This window comes from Artemia sp. Qi Xiang Cuo, chromosome 20 (genome assembly GCF_049724085.1).
Source record: "Artemia sp. Qi Xiang Cuo chromosome 20, ASM4972408v1, whole genome shotgun sequence".
NCBI classification, from domain to species: domain Eukaryota; kingdom Metazoa; phylum Arthropoda; class Branchiopoda; order Anostraca; family Artemiidae; genus Artemia; species Artemia sp. Qi Xiang Cuo.
Window position 1 is genome coordinate 11,065,694 of NC_142813.1, and position 26,586 is coordinate 11,092,279.

The 26,586-nt window shown below is 35.0% G+C and overlaps 1 protein-coding gene across 1 annotated transcript in view; it reads left to right on the forward strand.

The window, feature by feature from the left end:
* LOC148939861 (RNA helicase aquarius) overlaps positions 1–26,586 on the forward strand; it is a 242,439-nt gene that overhangs the window by 88,353 nt on the left and 127,500 nt on the right. The window contains exons 16-17 of the mRNA XM_089106313.1: positions 3,876–4,166; positions 11,011–11,200. Of these exons, the coding sequence (XP_088962439.1) occupies positions 3,876–4,166; positions 11,011–11,200 (481 nt within the window). The remainder of the gene's footprint in view (positions 1–3,875; positions 4,167–11,010; positions 11,201–26,586) is intronic.

The window sequence follows — 26,586 nt, forward strand, 5'->3', positions numbered from 1 at the left end:
TTTGCATGGTGCAATTTTGGGCCATGCACCACCTAGGTATTTTTAAAATTCTGTTGTCCCCCCCCCCCCCATGATATTTAAATTTGGTTATTCAAAATTTTACGTTTATTCACCTGAGGAACCTTAAAAGTCCAGTGACTGTATTTTTTAGGGGGAGAGGGTAGTCCTTTAGGCATATTTTACACTAATAAAAATATTGTCTTAATACAGCACCTTTCGTACAATGTATAACGTCATTGAAATACTATTATATATCTTTTTTGCTCTTTAACGGCATTTGATTATAACGTCATTCTCATAAACAATGTCGTTTCAAAATTTAGGCTCTAAAGTTTAGTCAGCCGAAGGGTGCACTTCCTGCCCATGACCCACCAATACATTGCCATGTCCTACAGGTGGGGCCGCCACCCTACGTTGAGAATTACGGAACAAGACCTTTGATCATTGCGAATGGAAACTGACTTGTTGCATTAGTTGGAAAAATGTAGAAAAGTATGTCTACAAAAAGTAGACGTAGACTGTCTACTTTTTGTGATCCTTATTTTTGAAGGTCATCACACAGACAACTGCGGTTTTGGGTTAAAAATTAAATACCCTAGATTACGACTGTCTGCAAACTTAAATATCACCGCTGTTGATAGTACGGCCTAAAGGCCGTATCTAAAATTCTTAGAATTCTAATTATTATTATTATTAATTTATTGCCCGTCAAAAAAAAATACAATAGACGGAGTAATCACTAAAGTAATAAAAAGATAAAAAAAAAACAAATCAAAATCCAAATATATCACAAAAAAAGAAACAAAAAAAAACATTACATTAATACAAATAAACTATTGTGAACAAATTGGTGACCATGGATGATTAAACTTACTTCGAAAAGGGGATAGAGATTTATTAGTGCTATTATTAGGGTCAACTAACTTTACAGTTTCTACCGTTTCTACACTTTACAGTTTTTACAGTTTCTACAGAATAATTTTACAGTTTCTTGTCCAAGGAGGCAAATGTAAAAGATATTTAGCAAATCTGAAGAAGATTGATCGTAGGTGCTTTTATCCTTAACTGTAAAGAATTTCCAGAAAGGAGCAATGTAAAGCAGACATGGAAGGGCTGTGGTGTTGTAAATGGATGCTAAAATGTAACGGTTGAAATGTAGTTTGCTTTTTACGATTCCAGCATGAAAAATGCTAATTTTACGCTCAACGTGAGAAATCAGCAAACGACGTGTGTGGCCGATAGATGTGCAAATTGGAAGGCCCAGGTATGTAATATGGTCAGCGGGTTTAACAAGAAAACCATCCAGATTTAGAAGAGAATTAGAGGGATTTCGCCAATTGAAAAGGACAACATCGGATTTCTCAGGATTAAAATACATCCCGATTTTTGAATATTCATCTTTGAGCATTTTGAAATTCTGCTCAATGCGCTGGATCGTACTGCTGAGATTCAGGATGTCATCAGCATAGCAAATAAGAAACGTATCGATTCTCCCAAGAATGCATGAAGAACATTTTTCCTGAGCATCCAGGACACTTATTGAACAGGGTTGGGGAAGTGATAACTCCCTGTCTAGTCCCTCTTAACGACGATGGGGTACTGAGGAATCACAAGCATATTCGAGGCATTCGAAGAGTTTGGCCTCACGCGATAATTAATGCAATTATAATGGGATTTATGAAGAGCCGATTGCAGGGGAAAACGGGATGGGAGTTTTAAATGCACTCTTAGATTCCTATATAAATCTCTGAGAACAAGGACAACTGATGGGTTTACGTCTCGCCTTGCCATATGAAGAAGCATGGACGAATGAATTAAAGAATCGACCACACGTTTAACGTCATGTCCAGCGAGGATCATACTTTCTTCCGAAGATTCAGCGTCGGCGAGGGCAGTAAAAACTGCTGTAAGAGCATGAGAACAGCCAAGATTAGCCTGAAAACCGAACTGATATGGGGCAACCTAACATTTCTGTCTTAACTCATACACAAAAACGAGCTCGAAAAGTTTGCATATCGTAGTAGAGACGGTGATGGGGCGGAAAGAGGAACACTGCAGCTCAGATTTTCCCTTTTTGAGAATCGGAGTCAGATCACCAATGCAGAACGAGGGAGGAACAATACTACTACTATTACCAACAACTAACCCCAGCACCAAGCCACCTGAGGCCAACACAGCTACGCACGCTCCTCTTCCACCCCAATCTATTCAACAAAAATCATTTGCATGAGAATTTAATCACCGAAAACTTTGTCAAGCAGGACCCTCCCAAAAAGAGGCTCACCAAGTAAATGCATTTTCAATCACAGCTAGACCCTTATTGACTACATTATCCTGCCATGTTTCCTTTGGGAATAGCTTAGAAAACTGTTTTTGAAAATTGTCTCAGAAGTCTGAAAATGTCTGTTACAGTCTCTGGGTGAAACAGTAATAATATACTGCTGCAAGCTAAAAGCTGTTAGAGACGTGTCTATATTGGGTTGCTTTCCCTCGCTTGCAGAATTTATATATTTTAGTTGCTATTGAGTAGATTTGTAGGCATTACCACCTTTTTGCTTTTTATTAAAAAGTTTTTTTTTTGTTTTTTTTTTTTAACTTTAGATTTTGTTTTTCTGTTTTTTTCTTTTGGACATTTTCTTTCTTTGTTATCAATGTTGGTTAATACTCTTTTAATATAATTTTTTCTCTGAGGACGAGTAGGCAGGGATCTCTGCTATTTGTCATGTTTTATTTTACTGTTTGAATATTTTTCTTTGCTTTTCGCTTCTCCTGGGTTTCGTGATGAACGTAATGTCTTTTGGTTGTGGACGGGCACCATCTTAGGATAGAAGATTTTTATAGAGCTTGAATTTCGTGTGCCATTATTGCATTATATTATACCATCCTATCATTTTATGTCATTATATGATGTTCCATACCACAAAACAAGAAGTAATGTGGAATATTGTTTTATTCCGGAGAGTGATCAGAATAAAATTATTTGGCTAGGTTGTATCTGACGCTGCAAACACGATTTCATTCAGTCCGATCGTTTTAGAATCGGAATCATTTTATTAATACAAGCTGCCGTAGTCAAGAGAACCTTCCAACTAAATGGTGCTTATACTTTCTAAGAAAAAAAAATGGATTATCGCCTGGTAACCACTGACTTATAATAAGACGCAAATGCATATGAGAAGCGTTTTGCGCGTACGTTAGGCCGTTTTTAATCTACATTAGGTGCTTTCTGATCTCTTATTTACTTCTTTCGTCATGAATGGTGGTAATATGCTGTAATGTATAATCATTCCTGTAACGAAATAGCACGATGTTCATGTAAGGATACTTATAAAATAGATAATGCTGATTCTTAGTTTTATATACAACCTTGTATTTATTTATATAACATAATTTTTGTATTTTATAATAATTTGCAAGCCGTACCTAGGATTTTTTTCGGATGGAGTTTTACTCAAAAAACAATTTTCGGGGGGGGGGGGTACACAAAAAAATATCAAAAAACGCATACAAAATTTGCTTATATCCATTTTTTTACGTTTTTACGAGTCAGACAAAAATTTTGGGGGGGGGGGTCAAACCGGGTACCCCCCCCCCTAGATACGGCCCTGATAATATGACATATAATTCATTTGTAATATATACCTATTTTTATATGTATATAGTCATACATAATTTTACCATGTACCTTTATACATAATTACATTCACGCAATTTTTTAATTTTTTTTATATAATATAACTCCATTTGTATTATTATTTATTTATATAAAACTGTATATTTTAACGTATAACCTGTATAATTTTGCAATATTAGTCTATTGCATCCCATAGTTTTACACTATCATTTCCTAAACTATATATATTTTTTTATTATAGAAATGCTGTTCATTTCACACCTACGCAAGTAGAAGCTATCCGGTCTGGAATGCAACCAGGGCTTACCCTTGTCGTTGGCCCTCCTGGGACTGGAAAAACCGATGTTGCAGTTCAGATAATCTCAAATATCTACCATAACTTTCCTGAGCAGAGAACTCTGATTGTTACTCATTCAAACATGGCGTTGAATCAGCTTTTTGAGAAAATCATGGCGTTAGACGTTGATGAACGCCATTTATTACGTTTAGGCCACGGTGAAGAGGCGCTAGAAACTGAAAAAGATTTTAGTAGGTGAGTTTGACGTAAGCCAGTGAAGAAACTGGAAACTAGAAACTTTAATAGATACCCTAAAACCATAAAAGTAGACCATAACCATAAAAGTAGACCATAACCATAAAAGTAGACTGCTTGTAGTATCTAGTAGCTCTCAGTTTGGCTACAATCCTGTGAATGCTGTGTAATTCAAATGAGGGCTAGAATTTTGCATTTGGTGGGGTTCTATCAAACTTAATTGACTTTTTAAATGAGCTTACTCCGATACGCTGCTCTTGGTGCTAGTATTTCTTTTCGCGTTAGTCACGTTAAACTGCTAGCGTTTACGTTCTCCAGTATTTCCCTATACGGGGTGGAATCACCGCCATATTTTTAAAGATGGGGTTGTATCAGCTTTTTGGATTATGGCGTTTGATGTTGATGAATGCCATTTATTACGTTTAGGCCATGGTGAAGAGGCACTAGAAACTTAGAAATATTTTAGTAGGTGAGTTTGACATAGACCAGGAAAAGAAACTAGAAATTTTTGTACAGTAAGAAAGGTTAAATAACTGCCTTCTACCTTTATTTTTCTATTAAATTCTGTGGACGCACTGGCATCAATTCATAAAGAATAGAGGGTTAGCTGCCTGAGGCCAACACAGCTACGCGCACTCCTCCTCCATCCCAATCTATTCGAAGACTCCCTCTTTGCAGCCTTCCAGGAAGTCCCCATCTCCCTTAAATTTTTCTTTATGACTTCCTCCCACCCCAACTGCGGACGACCTGTTTTCCGTTTAGCCCTAGACGGTTGGCCGAAAAGGACAATGTCCAGGAATATGTCATCTTTCATCAGCATAACGTCCTCTAGCCATCTCAACCTTTCTCTCATTATACCCCTAGAGAGTGCAAATTAGGAGGATATGCAGAATTTTATTTTCAAAATCTAGGGGAGGGGTCAATTTCTTCTTTTTTTTCAATTTTGTTCATGACAATATCAAAAAAGGTATTGTTCAGTAACAATATAATTTTTCTTTTTTTTTCAAAGTCTAGGGACGGGGACAAAAGGTCTAGGGGAACACAAGTCTCGTTTGCTTACCACCTCTTCCCCAATTGCAACCACTATGTAGACATAGTTTCTTTGACTTGATAATCTTTGATCTTGAAATTAATGCAGCTCGTTAAAGTTTTATCTTGAGAAAGCACACGTTCACCTTTTTGTTAATCTCTTTTTATTTTATTTTTTACTTAAGGTAACAAGTGAGTTGTCACTTGTTTACTTGGTTTTAAATGACAAAAAAAGCAACATTAGGAGCAGTTTTTTCAACTGAAAGTAAGGAGCAACATTAAAACTCAAGGCAAACAAAAGTATTTCCGTATATGAGGGCGGCTTCCTTTTCCTCATCCCTCCCTTTTTGTCTCAACTCCTTAAGAACGACTCCAAACTCAAGGGCCGTTGAATTTGAACGAGAAGTATTTTTAAAGGAGTATATGACTTTAGTGTAAAGAGCAAGGGTTGAGGAGGGGTAGCTTCCCTCATATACGGGATTATTTCAGTTGGTCAAGTTTTAATGTTTCTCCTTACCTTTAGTTAAGAAAACTTGATTTTTGTTTAAATTTTGATCGTTTTTCAAATCATACGGGGAAATATACCCCCCCCCCCCTCCTTGAAAATCTCCCCCTCCCCACAAAAAATCCTCCCTTGGGAAATTTTCCCATGGAAGATTTCCACATATTTCCCAATAACAAATATTGTTTGTAAACAATGGGAAAATTGCATAACTTATAGCCAAGTGGCTGTAGGTAAGGTCGAACTTCCTGATTTTTGTAGATAGGAGCTTGAAACCTCTACAGTAGGATTCTTGGAGATGGTGAATCTTACATTGAGATTCTAATTAAGATCACTTGACTTTTTGGGAGTGTACTTTTTATTCGTCAAATTTAAGGACTTTTATACATCTAGAATCAGAGGCAACACACTAACATTCCCTATAGTAAAGGGCCATAAGGCTTCGATGTATTATTATTATTATTATGATTATTATTATATTTTTCCGAGGGGCATATGGAAAGGGTGGTTGTATAAACCTCGGAGGGGGCTCATTCGATTGTAAATTCAAAGTTCTAGTGCCTTTTCGAGAGTCAAAACTGATTGAAGGGCAACGAGCCTCCCACCCAAATGCATCTGATAAAAATATTTGAGACAGTTATGTAAGATTTACTTTTTTATCGATATTAGTACTTGTTACCTGCTTGTTTGCTATGATTGTTTATTTAATGTCTGTTTATTTTGGGTTTCATTTATTCTTTAATTAGTAATTTATGGTTAGTTTTGTGTTTGGATTATTATAGCTACTGTTCTTAGGTTTAATATGACTCTTTGCTCTTCGTTGAAAACTTCTTTTTGGGAAAGTTTTTCAATTAATCCCTTAAAAAGAGCGCTAGAATTATCTCTATGTTTGCTATGATTGTTTATTTAATTTCTGATCGTTTGTGTTATTATAGGAATTTATATTTGCTGGTTTTAAGTTTAGTATGGCTCTTTAGTTTTCTTTGAAAAAGTTCTTTTTTTTGGAAAGTTTTTACAGTTACTCAGAGTAAAAAGCAAATTCTTTTAGTGTAATAATTGTTTGCAGTGGTTTCTTCCACTGCGCTGCTACATATGCCATATGACGTTTTAAAAAACTTTGGACAACAATATCCAGGGGCGGATCCAGGATTTTTTATAGGTATGGGGGGGCGCAAAATAGTTTGATCCTAAAAAAAAAAAAATTAGGGGGAGAGGCAAAAGAGATTGATCCAATAAACTTGCGTTAGGAGCAAGTTTAATTAACGCAAACTTGAGTTAATTAAGTAAATTACATTACTTTATACTACATTACTGCTCCTTCTCGCCCCCCCCCCCCTCTTTGAATCCGCCACTGGTAATATCTGTCACGTACCTTCAAAAATTGTTTACAGATGCTTTCAAGATTACTTGTTTTCTTGTTTTCTCGTTTTCTTGTTTTGCTGTTGTGCGTTTTCTTGTTTGCTGTTTGCTGTTTTGCGTTTTCTTGTTTGCTGTTTGCTGACGGTAGTCTTTCTTTTAAAGCAACCTTTAATAATCAATGAATGAATTTTGGTTCTTATTACAATACAATTGTATTCGACGCTGTGTTTGTGTAAGTTTCTCTCAAATATAAAAAACGACGAAGTTTTTAAATTACAATGGACATCAAGGTAGAAATGCCCCCCCCCTCCTCCTGCAGCCATCTTAGTTTTATTTGTAACTGAAAACAATTATTTTCTGCAAATTTTTAGTTGTTTAAAAATTATGGAGTTGTTAAGGGGGTACCACATTTTGGTTAGCATTGCTACGTTAAACAGTCTAAACAAACAAGCACAACTAAACAGTCTAAACAAACAAGCACAACCAAACAGTCTAAACAAACAAGCACAACCAAACAGTCTAAACAAACAAGCACAACCAAACAGTCTAATAAAACAAGCACAACCAAACAGTCTAAACAAACAAGCACAACTAAACAGTCTAAACAAACAAGCACAACCAAACAGTCTAAACAAACAAGCTCAACCAAACAGTCTAAACAAACAAGCACAACCAAACAGTCTAAACAAACAAGCACAACTAAACAGTCTAAACAAACAAGCACAACCAAACAGTCTAAACAAACAAGCACAACCAAACAGTCTAAACAAACAAGCACAACCAAACAGTCTAAACAAACAAGCACAACTAAACAGTCTAATCGTTTCATTTTTTTTTTAATTTACATTTTCAATTTTCGTTTTTTTTTTCAATTTTCAATTTCAATTTTTTTTTCAATTTTCAATTGTCAAATTTCATTTAAATTTTCATTTTTTTAAATTAGGTGTCATAACCTTCAATGCAGTTGTATGCCTTCGAAGTTGTATACAAGTCTAAACGTTTCATTTTTTTAATTAGAAAATGCTTTTAGTCTGCAAAAATTCCAACACAAATAATCTATTCATTTCCAAAGACAACTAAACCTTCGAAGCGAAACTGTTTGGTGTCATATTCTTATTTTGTTTTTGCCATTTTCAGCCACGTTTCATTTTTTTAAATTTGGTACCAGCTAGTAACCACAACTGCATAACTGGAATGCAGTTGTAAACCTTCGAAGAGAAGATTTGGTGTCATAAACTAAACCTTCGAAGCGAAGATGTTTGGTGTCATGTTTTTAGTTTAATTTTGCCATTTTCAGCCACGTTTCATTTTTTTTTTAATTTGATGCCATCTACTAACTACAACTGCATAACTGGATATGACTGTGTAATTTTCCACTTAACCAATTAAAAGAATCATATTTCAATTTTAACTTACTTTTACATCAGTTTACTTGATCTACTTTCAGCTTTTGGATGAAAGTTTTCTTTTCATAGATAGTGGTCGTTTTAAAAATGGCCTCCCTCACTGATTCAACATGATAATATTAGAACAGCAAAAATAATTTCAAAGTATAAACAGTTTCAGGTGATAAAATATATTGTTGCGAACTAGAAAAACAGACTTAAACTATTAGTTGAGTTAGTTATGACATATTAGAGTTGTTAGTTATTACATAAAATTTGTTGTGAAACTTCATGAAATTTGTGACATTATTTCAAATGTAAATATAAATTTATGTCATAAATTTATGACATAAAATTTATTATGAATTATCATGACTTTCTTATAATAGCTATGAATTGTCATGGAATAAATGTTGGTTTAGAATCCCGTCCTACATACTTGCCTGCCAAGGTATCTTTGGGTGTTTCATTAAAAAAAATTGTTTTTATGAACAGGGTTTGGTATACGGTTTGTCATTTTTGTAATAAAAAAAATATGTTAATATATTAATATATTAGATTTAATATTTTATAAGATTTAAACAAATATCTTATGAAGATACAACCTAATCTAGACCTTTATTTCCAGAAAACAAAAACAGCCATATTAAAATCTAAAAGACTTCCAAATTAAAGCCATTTTAAAATCTAAAACGACCAGTAGGACTGCTGCCCTCTTAAACCCTCCAAAACCCATAGTATTATTTGTGCTTTACTGAAAACAAAACGTATTTTAAATACTTTCTCTTCTACGATTATACTATTGATAAATCATGTATTTCTCAGACTTCCAGACAAAGGCAGATTTATAGTAAAATTTCGGGGGGGGGGGGAGCAATAATTGACCAAATTGACAAGTTTATTTTAAAAAAGGGTAAAAAAAATAGAGAAAAAAACAAATGAGTGTGCCAGGAAAATCTTGGGGGGAGCCCCCTGGGTCTACCCCTGCTTTCAGGAATTAATAACACTATATTTTAAACAATCAATTTGTTTTCCTGAGTATAATATGCAGTACTTACTTGCTTTCAAACAGATTCCTTTCAATGTATAGAGAGCCAGTTGTTGAATCATTCATTGATTTGTCGATTCATTGTTATTGTCATTGTTATTGTTTCCATTGTTATTGCCGTGCTATTGTGATTGTTATTGCCGTGCTATTGTGTTTGTTATTGCCGTGCTATTGTGATTGTTATTGCCGTGCTATTGTTATTGCCGTGCTATTGTGTCGATTGTTATTGCCTCTAAACGAAACAGATTGCTTTAAAAATTGCTGGTATTTATTTTAACAGCTTTATTTAGGCATTAAGTTTCTATATGTTTGAATGATATTGACACAAAAACAAATTTTTTTCACAAAAAAGTCTCTTTTTAATAATAGTGACATTTAAAGTCACAAATGTAATTATTTTGATAAATAGTTTTTTTTTTCTGCAATCTTGATTGTTATTGTGATTTTCTTTTTCGTTGCTGCTGATGTTTGGACAAATAAATAACGAACCGCCCAAAATCCATAGTGTTTTCAGGGAATCACAAATTATATTCAAGGCTTTTAGTGGGTTTAAAAATGGAGGGCAGTAGCACCACTCTTCTTTGTCGAATTTAAAAAGCATGATTAGCCTTGTAATATTTTTGTTTTTTGTCGTTGTTGATATTACGTGAATAATAAACCCATTACTCGAATTACAAATCGTTTTCAGTTAAGTTGTTACCACACTTTTGTGGCAAACCATACCTCTTATTCAACCGTGTTCACCATTATTGATTCAATTAAGCTTGTTTAAGCTTAAAGGGTTGATGTGTATAAAACCGTTTCTTACTTTTTTAGTTTTAGACATAATTGTTTTTATCATCATCGAAGTTCATTGTCATATAATCAATTAGTTAATTATAATTATTCAGTATAATTAATTAATTATATAGTCAATCATTTGACATGCAATTTTGACTTTTTTACTTAGTCATAATTTTAGTCGCTTCATTTCAGTGTTCTTTTTAATACTGAAAACTCTACAATTGACCAACAATTATTAGTTGATTAAACCATGAATTGCAATAGACCCTTGTGCCATCCCTGTTTACGTCTTTACTTTTTTACAATAAGCATTTTTGTCATCATTCCAATTCGTCTCCCACTCATCAAATGTCATCATCACCTCTTCAATACATTGAATGTCACCATTAATGCCGTCAACTGTCATCATTACGGTCATCAGCACTATTCAATAAGAATCATCATTATCGTCTTGACATTTATCAATTGTCATCATCATTGTCTTGGCATTCATAATCTGGCATTCAATTGAATTTGAAAACCTCGCCCCCAAAAAAAACTTTAAAAGTTCAAAAAACTTTAAAAATTGCATAGAAAAATTGTCTATATTCATTTTTGTTACGTTTTTACCAGTCGGGTAAACATTCGGGGGGGGGTCTTCAAACCCCCTAACCCCCCTGGATACGGCCTCGCCACTCATTAAATGTCATAATCGTCTGTTTTAACTTTTATTAAACGTTATCATATCTTTTCTTTCAGATACGGTCGAGTGAATTATGTTTTGGCAAAAAGATTAGATCTTCTTCAAGAGGTGCAAAGACTTCAGGAGAGTTTGGAAGTGCCAGGAGATGTTGCTTATACATGTGAAACGGCTAGCTATTTTTATATGCAGCATGTATTAGCAAGGTGGCAACGGTTTCTTTCCATTGTCAAGCCGTCTTCACCAAGGGTGAGTCTCCATCGTTTTAAGCCCTTTCTATGGTGCTAAATTGAGCCAATCAGATTTATCATAGAATTTTCTGACTGGCTGAAAAATTCTCTGAAAAGTTCTGATTGGCTCAATTTGCTCTTGCTAAGTTTCGTTATTAGTAAAATCCCATTGTGAATGGGACTTATATCAAGAAAATCTGGAAGATAAGCTTATGATATTTTTCAAAGAGGGGCCACAAAAATATTTATGAATTACTTAGCAATTCAATTTTGGAAATTAAGCATAATGACCATGGCGCTCAGAATTCAACTTTGTAAATTCACTTAGACGGAAAAAAGGGATTTTTTCCGTTAGAGATGTTTTTCCCCAAATTAAATGCTGAAACACATTGCCACAGTTTTTTCCTTTTTAATATCTGAAAAAAGACATTTACATTGGTAATTCGCTGGACATTCGCTGTGCCAAGTCGAAATTGGTAGTTGATATTTGAATCCAATAGCAAAGCTCATTCAAAAAAATTTAAATGCGCTCTGACAACGCTGGCAATACCTTATATACGACAAAACAATGAAAAATGAAGAAAAATAATTAAGAAACAAAAAACCAAACAGGGGTGGTTTTTCGGAGAAAATAGAGAGAAACACAGATTCTGAAGGTACTTTTCTAACCTTATTTATGATAATTCAATGAAAACAGAGTCAGTGCACAAGCCTTCTCTATCATGGTTAACTCCTAAAGGGCAACTTAGCAAAAAATGAATTCTACACTGTAGTAACCGAAAATTCAAAAACACATTAAAAATATATCAAGTAAAGAAGAATGGCAGTTTGAGGCGGATTCATGGATTGTAACTATTAATCTTAACATTATTTTAGCGGTTATGTTAACGGTAAAAGTTCGTTGCGAAAATGAATTTACAGGAATTTTGAAAAGAAGCCTTCAACTCCGCAAAACTGGTGTCGCATCAAAATGAAAACTGTACCATAAGATACAGCATAGTCAAAACCCCCTTTAGGGAATTGTATTCCCCCATCTTGCTTCTTCTTCTTCTTTGTTTGGTTTTTTAATCGCCACTACTTGGGTTGCTGAAACATCGTACAGATGTTCAAGAGCTCATTTGAAAGGAAACTGCTATATCTGCGTGTTTTCTGTAAGTAATTAAATGAAAAAAAACACGGAGCTAGGAGGGGCGTACACAGTTGTGTTGGTCGCAGGTGCTTGGTGTTCAAATGATTTGTCATTAGGGTTATCGGGAGAAGCGTATTTCTGAAATTGGGGTACATTTTGGAGCGGCTGCACTATAAATTCTTCAAATCATGAACTTCTAAAATTAAATTTTTCTAAAGTTGTATCTTAAGCGCATTCTTGATTTTATGGCTGGTTGGCAACTGAAAACAGTGGTGTCTGGTTGCAATCTTAGTAGTCGTTTTCTAGCCTGTTATGCATTAGAACCTTTTACATCTATTCATTTTACTTAGTTTTTTTATTTCTTTTTTTGTTTTAATTTTTTGGAATTTATTACATTTTACATTAATAAATAGATTGCGCGTTACGTTAATCCAATCCAACAACATAGAAACAGAGAGCTGATTTTTGAAAATCTTGTGACTCAAAAGTTTTGATTTTAAAGTTAATTAGGCTTTAAAAGGCAAGGTTACTTGGCTTCTTATCTGACGAACGCTAAAGAAATAATGTGATTTGCTTACGAAAATACGTAACAAACGTAAACTATTGAAATTAGAGTACACTTTTCAATTCGGAGCTGTGTTTTTAATTAAATAAAAAAAACGAGTGTTTTCAACTAAAAGTAAGGAGCACCATTAAAACTTAAAATGAACAGAAACTGTTACGTATATGAGGGGGTTACTCCTCCACAACACTTCGCTCATTACGCTAAAGGGTTTTAGTACTTTAAAAAAAAGCTTCTTATTGTTCAAATTAAATGAAAATATTGTTTCAGGAGTCGTTCTTAAAAGATTGGGATAGACTTCAAACTTTAGCGTAACGAGCGCGGTGTTGTGGAGGAGTAACCCCCTCATATGCGTAATAATATATGTTCGTTTTAAGTTTTTAATGTTGCTCCTCACTTTCAGTTGAAAAAACTTGTTTTTTTTCTGATAGTTTTTTAAATAATGCCAGGAAATCTGGCTACTCCTCCTCTGAAAAATACCTCCTCCCCAAGGATTTATTCTCTAGACAATTCGATCCGGTTGACAGTTTACCTAGGACAATTACCCTTAACATCTCCACGCATAAAATTGAGACGGAAAAGAGAAAGCAAGACATAAGAAGAATACTAATTCCCCAGTGTAAAATTTCCCCTGAAAAATTTACCCGTTGAGACTGGGGAGGGAGCCGTATGGAAAATCATCACCGAGGAAAATCCCGCCAGTGGAAAATCCCCCCCCCTCCCGAAAAATGTATGATACTTTTTTTTATGATACCTATTGTTTACTATACGTAAACAATAGGCAAATTCTTTTAACTTAAAGACCTATCCCCGGGGGCTGTGGGAGGGTCATGATATTCCCAAAGGCATAGTTATTCGACTTTTCAACTATTCTGAACAAAATAGCTGTCTCAAAATTTTGATCGGACAGTTTTGAAAAAAAGGGCGTGGGAGGGGGCCTAGTTACCCTCCGAATTTTTTGTCACTTAAGAAGGGCACTAGAACTTTCAATTTCCATTCGAATGAGCCCTCTCACGATATTCTAGGACCATTGGGTCGATACGATCACCCCTGGGAAAAAAAAATCTTTCTTCTGGCAGAAAATTCGAAATTTCACATTTTTTCAGATAGGCGCTTGAAACTTGTACAGTAGGGTTATCTGATACACTGAATCTGATGGTGTGATTTTCATTTAGGTTTTTTCTATGGCTTTTAGGGGGTTTTCCCTCTTTTTTCAAAAACCAGGCAAATTTTCTCAGGCTCATAACCTTTGATGGGCAATATTAAACTTATTGAAACTTACATATTTGAAACCAGCATAAAACCCCGATTCTTTTAATATATCTATTGGTATCAAAATTCCGTTGTTAGAGCTTCGGCTACTATTGAGCCGGGTCGATCCTTTCTTACAGTTCGTTACCTCGAATAGTTTGATAAAACATAATGCTAAAAATAAGTTTTTCACGAATTTTCATAAAAACATCAATTAGTCATCTTAATATAGAATATTTCAGTAGACAGACTGCATTTATCATAAGGGAAAGAATTCATTCCTAACCCATTTTTCAACGATCTTTTTTTTTGTGAATTGTTCTTTCGTCTTTTGTTTTTGTAACTGACTGAAATCGTCATCGCTTAGTTTTTTGTTTCTGAATTATTTTCTTTGTTCTTCATTGTTTTATCATTTAGCATAAAAGTACTTAATTGAATTCTTGGCTCCTAGAACTGTAAGGGGGCTCTATGAAAATTGGAATTTATTCCAAAAAACAATAAAATAAAGGCTCTTCTCATCGAACACTAGATAATTTAAAAATTGCTTGTAGCTAGCACCATAGTAAGAGACGATCACGTCCAATGTTAAGAAATTTAAAAACCCATAACTCCTAAAAATAGTCAGATCAAAGCAAAAATACACCATTATCAAGAAATCATTATCAGAATCAAGAAAATCAATTATCAGAAAATCAGAAAATCAAGAAAATCAAGAAAACCATTATCAGAAAATCAAGAAAAGTGGCAGCTGCTATAGCATTCTGCCTAAACGGCATCTTTTTTTTTCCTTTTCCACAGATAGCTTGGCACTGGAACATCGTAGAGTGTTGTTCAAAGGCTCATTTTAAAAGACATTACTAGATCTAGTGCCATTTGTAATCTAATTTTTTTATTTTAAATAAAATCAATTTTTCCACTAAAAACCGCATTTTTATGGCTAATCTTGATGAATGACGTCATAATCGTAGGGTAGTGACCATTTACGAAGTAATAAGTGAACGCATTATTTATACGCGCTTATCTTTGGACAAGATAATATAAGACATATCCGGGTTGCAGTGGTAGCTAGCAATCCGGGTTGCAGTGCTAGCTAGGAGCCTAATAAGAGACGATCACGTCCAGTGCTAAGAAATTTAATACCCATGACTCCTAAAAATAGAGTCAGATCAAAACAAAATACACCATTAGAACCCCTTTGTCCGAAACCCCTACATAAGAAACTTTCTGTCCCTTCGCTTGAACAGCAAGGGATTTATATTGGCTTGAAAATAAAAAAAAAAGTGGCAGCTGCTACAGCATCTGCCTAAACGACATCTTTTTTTCACAGATAGCTTGGCACTCGAACATCGTAGAGAGTTGTTCAATTGCTTATTTTAAAGTAAATTACTAGATCTAGTGCTATTTTTAATTAAATTTTTTTTTTTTAATAGAATCAATTTTTTCCACTAAAACTGCATTTTTATGGCCAATATTGATGAATGTCAGCTATCATAACCACTAGTTACAAGCACATATACACAGGAAATCCATTGGCTTGAAAAACAAGAAAAGTTGCTTGAACTACGATATTTTGCATCGAGAGCATCTTTTTCCGATTTTTTCTACTCAAATAGCATGGTACTGGAAAATACGTGATTTTGTAATTAAACCATAGGCATCGCAATCGCGCTGCCTAAGTAAAGAACGATGTTGACACAATGTATTATTATTATTTTTCATACCAGGGCACTACGTATCGAAGGAGTTGTCGTAGAAACTTCGAAAAGGGCTCATTCGATTGGAAATTGGAATAGCTAGTGCCCTTTTTCATAATCGAAAGTGATTGAAGGGCAACAAACTCCCCTCTCACGCCCACAATTTCCACAAACACATCCGATTAAAATTTTGAGATAAGTATTTTGGTCAATATAGTTAAAAGTTCTGGAAATTATGTCATTGAGGATGACAAACCTCCCTAACCCATCAGAGCAAGGGTTGTAAGTTATGCCCTTGGGGCATATAAGGTTTTTATAGAAAGTTTTTTCGTAGAAACTTCAAAAAGGGCTCATTCGATTGGAAATTCAAAAGGCTAGTGGCCTTTTTAATAGTCGAAAGTGATTGGAGGGCAGCTACCCCCCCCCCTCCTCACACCCACCATTTCCCCAAACACATCCAATCAAAATTTTGAAATAGACATTTTGTTGAACAAAGTTGAAAGGTCGGGAAATTATATCTTTGAGGATGACACTCCCCCTACAGCTCTCTGGGCAAGGGTTGTAAGTTATGACCTTGGGGCATATAAGGTTTTTATAGAAAGTGTTGTCATAAAAAAACTCCAAAAAGGGTTCACTCGATTGGAAATCGAAAGGACTAATCGAAGGTCTTCTGAAAATTATGTCTTTGAGGACATAATTTCCTCAAAGACATTCCCTCAAAGAGGGCATATAAGGTTTTTTATAGAAAGTGTTTTCTTAGAAACTTTGAGTGGAAAAGCTTTTTCTGGTTCATTTGATTCAAAATTGAAAGGACTAGTGTCTTTTTAGTAGCCGAAAGTTATTGAAGGGCGACTACCCCCCCCCCCTTCAAGCCCACCATTTCCCCAAACACATCCAATCAATATTTTGAGATAGCCATTTTGTTCAACGTAGTTGAAAGTTCTGGAAATTAGGTCTTTGCCAGCGTTGTCGTAGAAACATCAAAAAGGACTCATTCAATTTGGACTATATAACAGTAAAAAGCGTTCGGTGGGTGTAATGCCCCCCCCCCCCAAACCCATCATTTCCCCAGACACTTCCGATCAACATTTTGATATAGCAATTTTGTTGGACGTAGTTGAAGGGTCTGGAAATTATGTTTTTGAGTATGACAACCCCCAACAGACCTCAGGGCTAAGGTTGTAAGTGATGCCCTGGGGGCTATTAATGTCATATAGAAAGTGTTGTCATAGAAACTTCAAAAAGGGTTCTTTCGATTGTAAATTGAGAGGGCTATTGCCCTTTTCCATAGTCGAAAGTAATCAGAGTAATAACGTTCTTATAGAAAGTTTGGTCGTAGAAGCTTCAAAAAGGGCTTATTCGATTGGAAATTCAGAGGGCTAGTGCCTTTTTTATTAGTCGAAAATAATCAGAGGACAAATGTATCCCTCTACGCCTATCATTTCCCCAAACACTTCCAACCAAAATTTTGGTATAGCCATATTTTAAGCCTATCAGAAAGGTCTAAAAATTATGTCTTTGAGGATAACAAATCCCCCTAGCCCTAAGAGTAAGGGTCGTAAGTTAGGCCCTTGGGACATATAGGGTTTTTATTGAAAATGTGGTCATATAAACTTCAAAGGGGGCTCATTGGATTGGTAATATGGTGCTCTAGTGCTTTTTTTAAGAGTCAAAGTGATCAGAGGGCAGCTACCCTCTCCCCCCCCTTACACACTCGTCATATTGTCCCGAAATGCGATCTAATAGAAATTTTGAGATAGCCATTCAATTCAAAATAGTCTAAATATTATATAACAAGGCTTTTGGGGTTGAAACAAACCCCAGAGATTGGGGGCAAGGGTTTTAAGTTATGCCCAGGGATATTAATGGTTTTTATGGATGGGATGGTTGTTCAACTTCAGAAAGTTACGAGCCTGAGAAAATTTGCCCTGTTTTCGAAAAAAGGGAAAAACACCTAAAGGCCATAGAATGTTAATGAAAATCATACCATCGGATTCAGCGTATCAGAGAACCATACCGTAGAGGTTTCAAGCTACTATCTGCAAAAACGTGGAATTTTTATTTTTTGTCAGAAGAAAGATAACGGATGCGTGTTTAGTTGCCCTCTTTTACCAGGGATGATTGTATCGACCCAGTGGTTCCTAGAATGTTGCAAGAGGGCTCATTTAAACTGAAATTCAAGGATATAGTGCCTTTTTAATAAAAAAAATAAATAAAATAGAATCACTTTTTACAAAAATGGAAACTAGAGTGTCTTATGCTCTTTTTAATAGTCGAAAGTGATTGGAGGGCAACTAGCCCCCTTCCCACACCCATCATTCCCCAAACACATCCAATCAAAATTTTTAGATAGCCATTTTGTTCAGGGTAGTTGATTTCCAGATAGAAAATGTGTTTTGAGGAGGCCACTCCTCCACAACCCTCAGGGCAAGGGTTGTAAGTTATGCCCTGGGGGCATATAAAAACGATGTTGGCACAATGTACTATTTTTATTTTTTTTTTTCTTTAGACCAGGGCACTTCGTTTCGAAGAAGTTGTCGTAGAAACATCGAAAAGGGCTCATTCAATTGGAAATCGGAGTGGCCTGTGCCCTTTTTAATAGTCGAAAGTGAATGGAAGGCAACTAACACCCTTTCCACGCCCACCATTTCCCGAAGCACATCCAATCAAAATTTTGAGATAGCCATTTTGTTCAGCGTAGTTGATTTCCAGATAGAAATTATGCTATTGAGGAAGACACTCCCCCAGAGCCCTCAGGGCAAGGCTTGTGAGTTATGTCCTTGGGGCACATAAGGTTTTTATAGTAAGCGTTTTCGTAGAAATTTCAAAAAAGCCTGATTCGAATGTAAATTTAAAGGGCAAGTGCCCTTTTTAATAGTCAAAAGTGTTTGGAGGGCAACTAACCCCCCTCTCACGCCAACCTTTTCTCCAAACACATCCAATAAAAATTTTGAGATAGCCGTTTGGTCAACTTAGTTGAAAGGTCTGATAATTTTGTCGTTGAGGATGCCAACCCCCCCCCCCCCCACAGGCCTCAGGGCAAGGGTTGTAAATTATGCTCTGTGGGCATGTAAGGTTTTTATAGAACGTGTTGTCTTTGTAAACTGAAATATGAATGATAATTTTTTATTACTATAATTTATGTTATAGGTTATATTATTGTAAACATCTTATATTTTTCATAATATTAGTCACTTGGCTTTTGTATATTGGTTCTTGTATGAAATATCTATTAATAACTACTTGACTAACATCATTTATGACGAAGTAATTTCGATCCTTTATGTATCACACACAAAAGGATGAATGACGTCATAATAGTGGGTTACGACTATAAATGACGCTCTAGTAAAACTTTATGATGACGTCAGATGCAACTGGGGTTCGTTCTACACTATATGATTACAAACAGGGAAAAGTCTTCGGTTTTTTCTTCTTTGAAATAGTAAGAGACGAACCTCAAACAATCAAGTAGCTAACTAAGTCCAATGTATGCAATGGTTTGTTATTCCAATGATCATCTTTTAACGTAATGCCATCAAAAACCAATACTTTACATATACTTGAGAAAGTCAGTGGCAGAGAAGATTGATCTTGATAAAAAAAAACATGACACCTATGATACTTACAAAATTCTCATTTATAGTATCGATCTTTTATGTAAATTACAACTTGGGTTTTGTTTTATGCTATATCATCACAAACAGGAAAAAGCCTACGGCTTTTTCCTCTTTGAAATAGTAAGAGACGAACCTCAAGCAATCAAGTAGCTAACTTAGTCCAATGTATGCAGTGGTATGTTATTCCAATGTCGTGTTTTAATGTAATTATGTAATATCCAATAATTGTCTTTTAATGTAATCTCTTTGGAGGCGTGGGCTCAAATCTTACCGCTGGTATAAGATTATGATTCATGTACAAAAATAAAATATCTTTGAAAAGACTGCAGTATGAAAAGACATCAAAAATGCAGTTTTTAGTTGAAAAATTTAATCTCTCTTAGAAATAATTTATTTTATTTACAAAATATATTTAACCCAATTAATTTCCTTTAAAATGAGCCATTGAACAACTCTCTGCGATGTTTCAGTGCCAAGCTATCTGTGGAAAAGAAAAAAAAGAGAAAGAAAAAATATCACTTTTGTAGAGAATAACGAGAATAGAATCATTTTCCCTGATTTTCTAGCCAATTTATTTCCCTTGCTGTTTAAGCCAAGTTACAGAAAGCTTCCTAAATAGTGTTTTCGGACACGGCGGTTCTAATGGTGTGGTTCATCAAGTTTAGTCTTACCCATCAAAAGTTACGACCCTGAGAAAATTTGCCGTATTTTCGAAAAAAGGGGAAAATACGCCCTAAAAGTCGTAGAATCTCATCATCAGATTCAGTTTATCAGAGAACCTTACTGGAGAGGTTTCAAGCTCCTATCTGCAAAAATATGGAATTTTGTATTTTTGCCAGATATTGATAAGTAACACATATTTTCAAAGGTGGCATTATGTGTATATATGATTAAATTTCAAAAACATGGACTACCACATTTGCATTTGCTATTGATAATGAGCCCTCTAGATAGAATCCATTATCCATTTGAAGTTGATGATCTTATTTAAGCCAAAATTCCAAATTCCGACGATTTAATATTAAGAGAATTAGTCTTAAAGTGGATGATTCATAGTCCGTGTGGAAGTTTAAATCCACATGCGAGAAATTCCAGTGCCGCTTCAGTTTTCCAAAGTAATACAATTCAGTTACATCTCTTGTCGATGCTGAATGTCCAAAGTATTTGCGTCGTCATGATCCCAAATTATTTCGGAAAAAGTGGCACATTATTTGCAGTGACAGTAGGTTCTCTAGAATATGATGTCATTCCGCTGAGAGATAGGCTACATCCATATCATACATATTATGAATATTCAAATCTAACACCTTGTAACAGCATAGCGGATGAAGCCGCGCCTGGAAACTTTCCGGATTAGGTTCAATTCCGGCTGTTTCAAGGAACTTTGTAAACTGAAATATGAATGATAATTTTTTATTACTATAATTTATGTTATAGGTTATATTATTATAAACATCTTATATTTTTCATAATATTAGTCACTTGGCTTTTGTATATTGGTTCTTTTATGCAATATCTATTAATAAATACTTGACTAACATCATTTATGACGAAGTAATTTCGATCCTTTATGTATCACACACAAAAGGATGAATGACGTCATAATAGTGGGTTACGACTATAAATGACGCTCTAGTAAAACTTTATGATGACGTCAGTTGCAACTGGGGTTCGTTCTACACTATATGATTACAAACAGGGAAAAGCCTTCGGTTTTTTCTTCTTTGAAATAGTAAGAGACGAACCTCAAACAATCAAGTAGCTAACTAAGTCCAATGTATGCAATGGTTTGTTATTCCAATGATCATCTTTTAACGTAACGCCATCAAAAACCAATACTTTACATATACTTGAGAGAGTCAGTGGCAGAGAAGATTGATCTTGATAAAAAAAAAACATGACACCTATGATACTAACAAAATTCTCATTTATAGTATCGATCTTTTATGTAAATTACAACTTGGATTTTGTTTTATGCTATATCATCACAATTTTTGAAGTAGTAAGAGACGAACCTCAAGCAATCAAGTGGCTAACTTAGTCCAATGTATGCAGTGGTATGTTATTCCAATGTCGTCTTTTAATGTAATAATAAAAAATGGTGCATTTACAATGATTATCGAAGAAAAATCGCTATCGTTTAAAAATCGGTATTTTTAGCAGTACGCAAGTACTGTTATGATATAAGCGTAGTTATGACAAGATTAATACTATAGCATACCTATTCAAAAATTAACTGAATTAATTAGCAGACGTACTTCTCTGTTTAAAAGAATCACATGTATGACTCCCCTACAGTCACAGCTACACTTCATCACAGTTTTAGAATTTTATTGTCATAACTGTTTAGTTCGATCACATGCTTTTATTACGACCTGATTGCTCTGTAAATGAGGTTTTTATTTTTTAAATTTTTTATTTTTTTTTATTTTTTTTTATTTTGTAAATAATACGCTTTTTAAATTTAAAAAAAACGACACTTGTAGCTTTATAGTCTCCTCAATACCTCACAATTAATGATAAGAACCCAAAGCCCCCCCCCCCCAACCCTCTATCATAGATAGACTATTCCTCATTCCTATTTATTCTTTATAGATGCTAAAATAACACGTTCCCATTGTAATGTCATCTACAGTTGCTTATCACATGGTTCGAAGAGAGCCGTCCTAGCCGAGCGCCAGATTGAAAACTTTCTGTCCGTTAGGACAGGGTTTCAAATCCTGGCGCAGCTGGTTATTTGGATTGAACGGGGGTCAGTAGCGTGACTCTGTAAGCTCAGCATGAGTCGACCCAGTGAATTGGGTGCCCTGGCTAAAGGGAACCTAGAGGAATCTGGGGGGAGTACGCAGAAGGTGCACCGTCTGTATATGCGTTTAATGAAATGTGCTAAAAAATAGGCTGTCATTCACATTACTTTGCTTTCTAGATTAATTCTCTTTACGAATTTTCTATAACTTTTTACTTACTAGATAGTCCTATTCGTGTCAAAGAATCGCATTTAACTATTTTTCAATATATACATATATATACATATATATATATATATATATATATATATATATATATATATATATATATATATATATATATATATATATATATATATATATATATATATATATATATATATATATATATATATATATATATTATATAAATAAATATAATATATATATATATATATATATATATATATATATATATATATATATATATATATATATATATATATATACGAAGATCAGCCTGCATTTTTGTCATCTTCTTGTATTTCTGAATGTAATTTTTCCCTTTGTCCTTATGCGTTCTTCGGTACAACCTCGCAGAGAATTTGATTTTTTCATTATAGCTTTTGTCACCCCAGTATCTACCCATTATTCTGGTATCAACTTTTTTCTTATATATTTTTCGGTAATCTTCATCATTGTGATAACGCTCCTTGATCTTTTGTCTAGCCTGCTCAACTGTTGCTTCTCTATAAAATTTATCATTTTGATAACGCTCCTTGATGTTTTGTTTGGCTGTCTCAATTTTCGCATGTCTATAATCTTCATCATTGTGATAACGCTCCTTGATCTTTTGTTTGGCTGTCTCAATTTTCGCATGTCTATGATCTTCATCATTGTGATAACACATCTTGCTGTTTTGTTTTGCTCTCTCAATTATTACTTCTCGATACGCCTTGTCGGTTGAATACCTTTGCTTTTTTCTTTTCAAGTTACTATCTCTGTTTTTTTTGTAGTACTGATTTTTAACTTGCGTGTAGCTTGCTTTGATCTAACCATTATGTATTCATGAATGAGACCATTTACAGATTTGACGTTTCTTATATAGTAATTATGACGTTACTGCGTAATGATTTTATTTCATGACGTCATGGCGCAATGGTATTATTTCATGACGTCTTCAGAAACAACAATATAATTTCGTGTTTTTCTATTCACCTCATAGGTCTAATATAAAACTATGATGACATTCATTATTTATCTAGTTGGGTTTCAGACAAGGTAGTTCTAATGATGTACTTTTGTTTTGATCTGACTCTATTTTTAGGAGTTCTGGGTTTTTATATTTCTTAGCATTGGACTGATCGTCTCTTACTAGGTTGCTAGCTACTGCTGCAACCCAAATTCACATATATATTATTTATGAGAGGCAGCCTGGCCGAGTGGTCCAAGGCACTGGTGTTAGCAACCAGTCTCTTCGGAGGCGTGGGTTCAAATCTTACCGCTGGTATACGATTATGTTTGAAAGACTGCAGTGTGAAAAGACATCAAAAATGCAGTTTTCGGTGGAAAAATTTATTCTCTTTTAGAAATAATTTATTTTAGTTACTATAGATTTTTAACCCAATTAATTTTCTTTAAAATAAGCCATTGAACTACTATCTACGATGTTCCAGTGCCAAGCTCTGGATACAAAAGAAAAAAAAATAAATATCCCATTTAGGCAGAATGTTGTAGTAGCTGCCACTTTTCTTGATTTTCAAGCCAATATATTTCCCTTGCTGTTCAAGCCAAGGGACAGAAAGTTTACTGTACAGGGGTTTCGGACAAGGCGGTTCTAATGGTGTACTTTTTGTTTTGATCTGACTCCTTTTTAGGAACTATGTGTGTTTATATATCTTAACATTGGGCGTGATCGTCTCTTACTAGGTTGCTAGCTACCGCTGCAACCCGGATAGCCACCAGTCTCTTCGGAGGCGTGGGTCCAAATCTTACCGCTTACTTACTTTACTTTACTTTCGGCGGGAACCAGACGATGAACTGTCCTGCCCGGCACCAAAGGATCTTGGGATGACTTCTGACGACCACTTGGACCTGTCGGCTGCAGCATCTCCAGTGATCTTCAGCCAGTCTTTGTTCCATCTCCGACCGTGTCTCCTGAATTCACCCCACGGTTCTAGGTTCTCTTTGTATTTTTGCCACTGGTTCTTCTTTTGTCCTTCTGATTTACGTTTCCAGGAGGAGGATGGTTCGCAGACAAGGACGTCTCGACATATCGTGCCTTCGGGACGGCGCAATGTGTGGCCGAGGAGCTTCAGGCGACGTCTTTTAATGATAAGCGATAGCTCTTCTGATTGGCCACAGCGACTCCTTACTTCACTATTGGAAATCCTGTCCCATCTCTTAAATCTTACCGCTGGTATACAATTATGATTTATGTACAAAAATCAAATATCTTTGAAAAGACTGCAGCATGAAAAGACATCAAAAATGTAGTTTTTGGTGGAAAAATTTATTCTCTTTTAGAAATAATTTATTTTAGTTACTAAAGATTTTTAACCCAATTAATTTGCTTTAAAATGAGCTATTGAAAAACTCTCTACGATGTTCCAGTGCCAAGCTATCTGTGGAAAAGAAAAAAAAATATGCCGTGTGTGGAGAATAACGTGGTTAAAGTTAATTTTCCTGATTTTCAAGCCAATATATTTCCCTTGTAGTTCAAGCCAAATGACAGGAAGTTTCCTATACAGGGGTTTCGGACAATGCGGTTCTAATGGTGTACTTTTTGTTTTGATCTGACTCATTTTTTAGGAACTATGGGTTTTTTTAGGAGTTAGGCTTTTTTTTTATTTCTTAACATTGGAGGTGATCGTATCTTACTAGGTTGCTAGCTACCGCTGCAACCCGGATTGCTAGCTACCGCTGCAACCCGGATTTTTAGGAGCTATGGGCTTTTATATTTCTTAACATTGGACGTGATCGTCTCTTACTAGGTTGCTAGCTACCGCTGCAACCCGGATATAAGTGAGAGTTCCTCTTTTCTATTATAATACGGTGCAACCCGGATCTTCAGTTACTACGGGCTACAGATCGGTCTTTACTGTACCAGTGCCAAGCTATCTCTGGAAACAAAGAAAAAAAAATATCCCGTTTAGGCAGAATGTTGTAGTATCTGCCACTTTTCTTGATTTTCAAGCCAATATATTTCCCTTGCTGTTCAAGCCAAGGGACAGAAAGTTTACTATACAGGGGTTTCGGATAAGGCGATTCTAATGGTGTACTATGTGTTTCGATCTGACTCCTTTTTTAGGAGCTATGGGTTTTTATATTTCTTAACATTGGACGTGATCGTCTCTTACTAGGTTGCTAGCTACCGCTGCAACCCGGATACTTTTGTTTGGCTGTCTTAATTTTCACATGTCTATAAACTACATCATTATAATAACGCTGTTTTTCACTATCAATTATTACTTCTCGATACGCCTGGTCGGTTGAATACCTTTGCTTTTTTCTTTTCAAGATACTATCTCTGTTTTTTTTTGTAGTACTGTTTTTTTAACTTGCGTGTAGCTTGGTTTGATCTAACCATTATGTATTCATGAATGAGACCATTTAGAGTTTTGACGTTTCTTATATAGTAATTATAACGTCGCGGCGTAATGATTTTATTTCATGACGTCATGGCGCAATGGTATTATTTCATGACGTCTTCAGAAACAACAATATAATTTCGTGTTTTTCTATTCACGTCATAGCTATAAAATAAAACTATAATGACATTCATTATTTATCTAGTAGGGTTTCAGACAAGGTGGTTCTAATGATGTACTTTTATTTTGATCTAACTCTGTTTTAAGGAATTCTGGGTTTTTATATTTCTTAGCATTGAACTGATCGTCTCTTACTAGGCTGCTAGCTACTGCTGCAGCCCAGATTCAAATATATATAGTTATGAGAGGCAGATTGGCCGAGTGGTCCAAGGCGCTGGTGTTATCCACCAGTCTCTTCGGAGGCGTGGGTTCAAATCTTACCGCTGGTATGCGATTATGCTTGAAAGACTGCAGTATGAAAAGACATCAAAAATGCAGTTTTTGGTGGAAAAATTTATTCTCTCTTAGAAATAATGTATTTTAGTTAGTATAGATTTGTAACCCAATTAATTTCCTTTTAAATGAGCTATTAAACAACTTTCTACGATGTTCCAGTGCCAAGCAATCTCTGGAAAACAAGAAAAAAAGAAAGAAAAAAATATGCCGTTTGTGGAGAATAACGTGGTTAAAGTCAATTTTCTTGATTTTCAAGCCAATATATTTCCCTTGCTGTTCAAGCCAAGGGACAGAAATTTTACTATGCAGGGGTTTCGGACAAGGCGGTTCTAATGGTGTACTTTTTGTTTTGATCTGACTCCTTTTTTTGGAGCTAT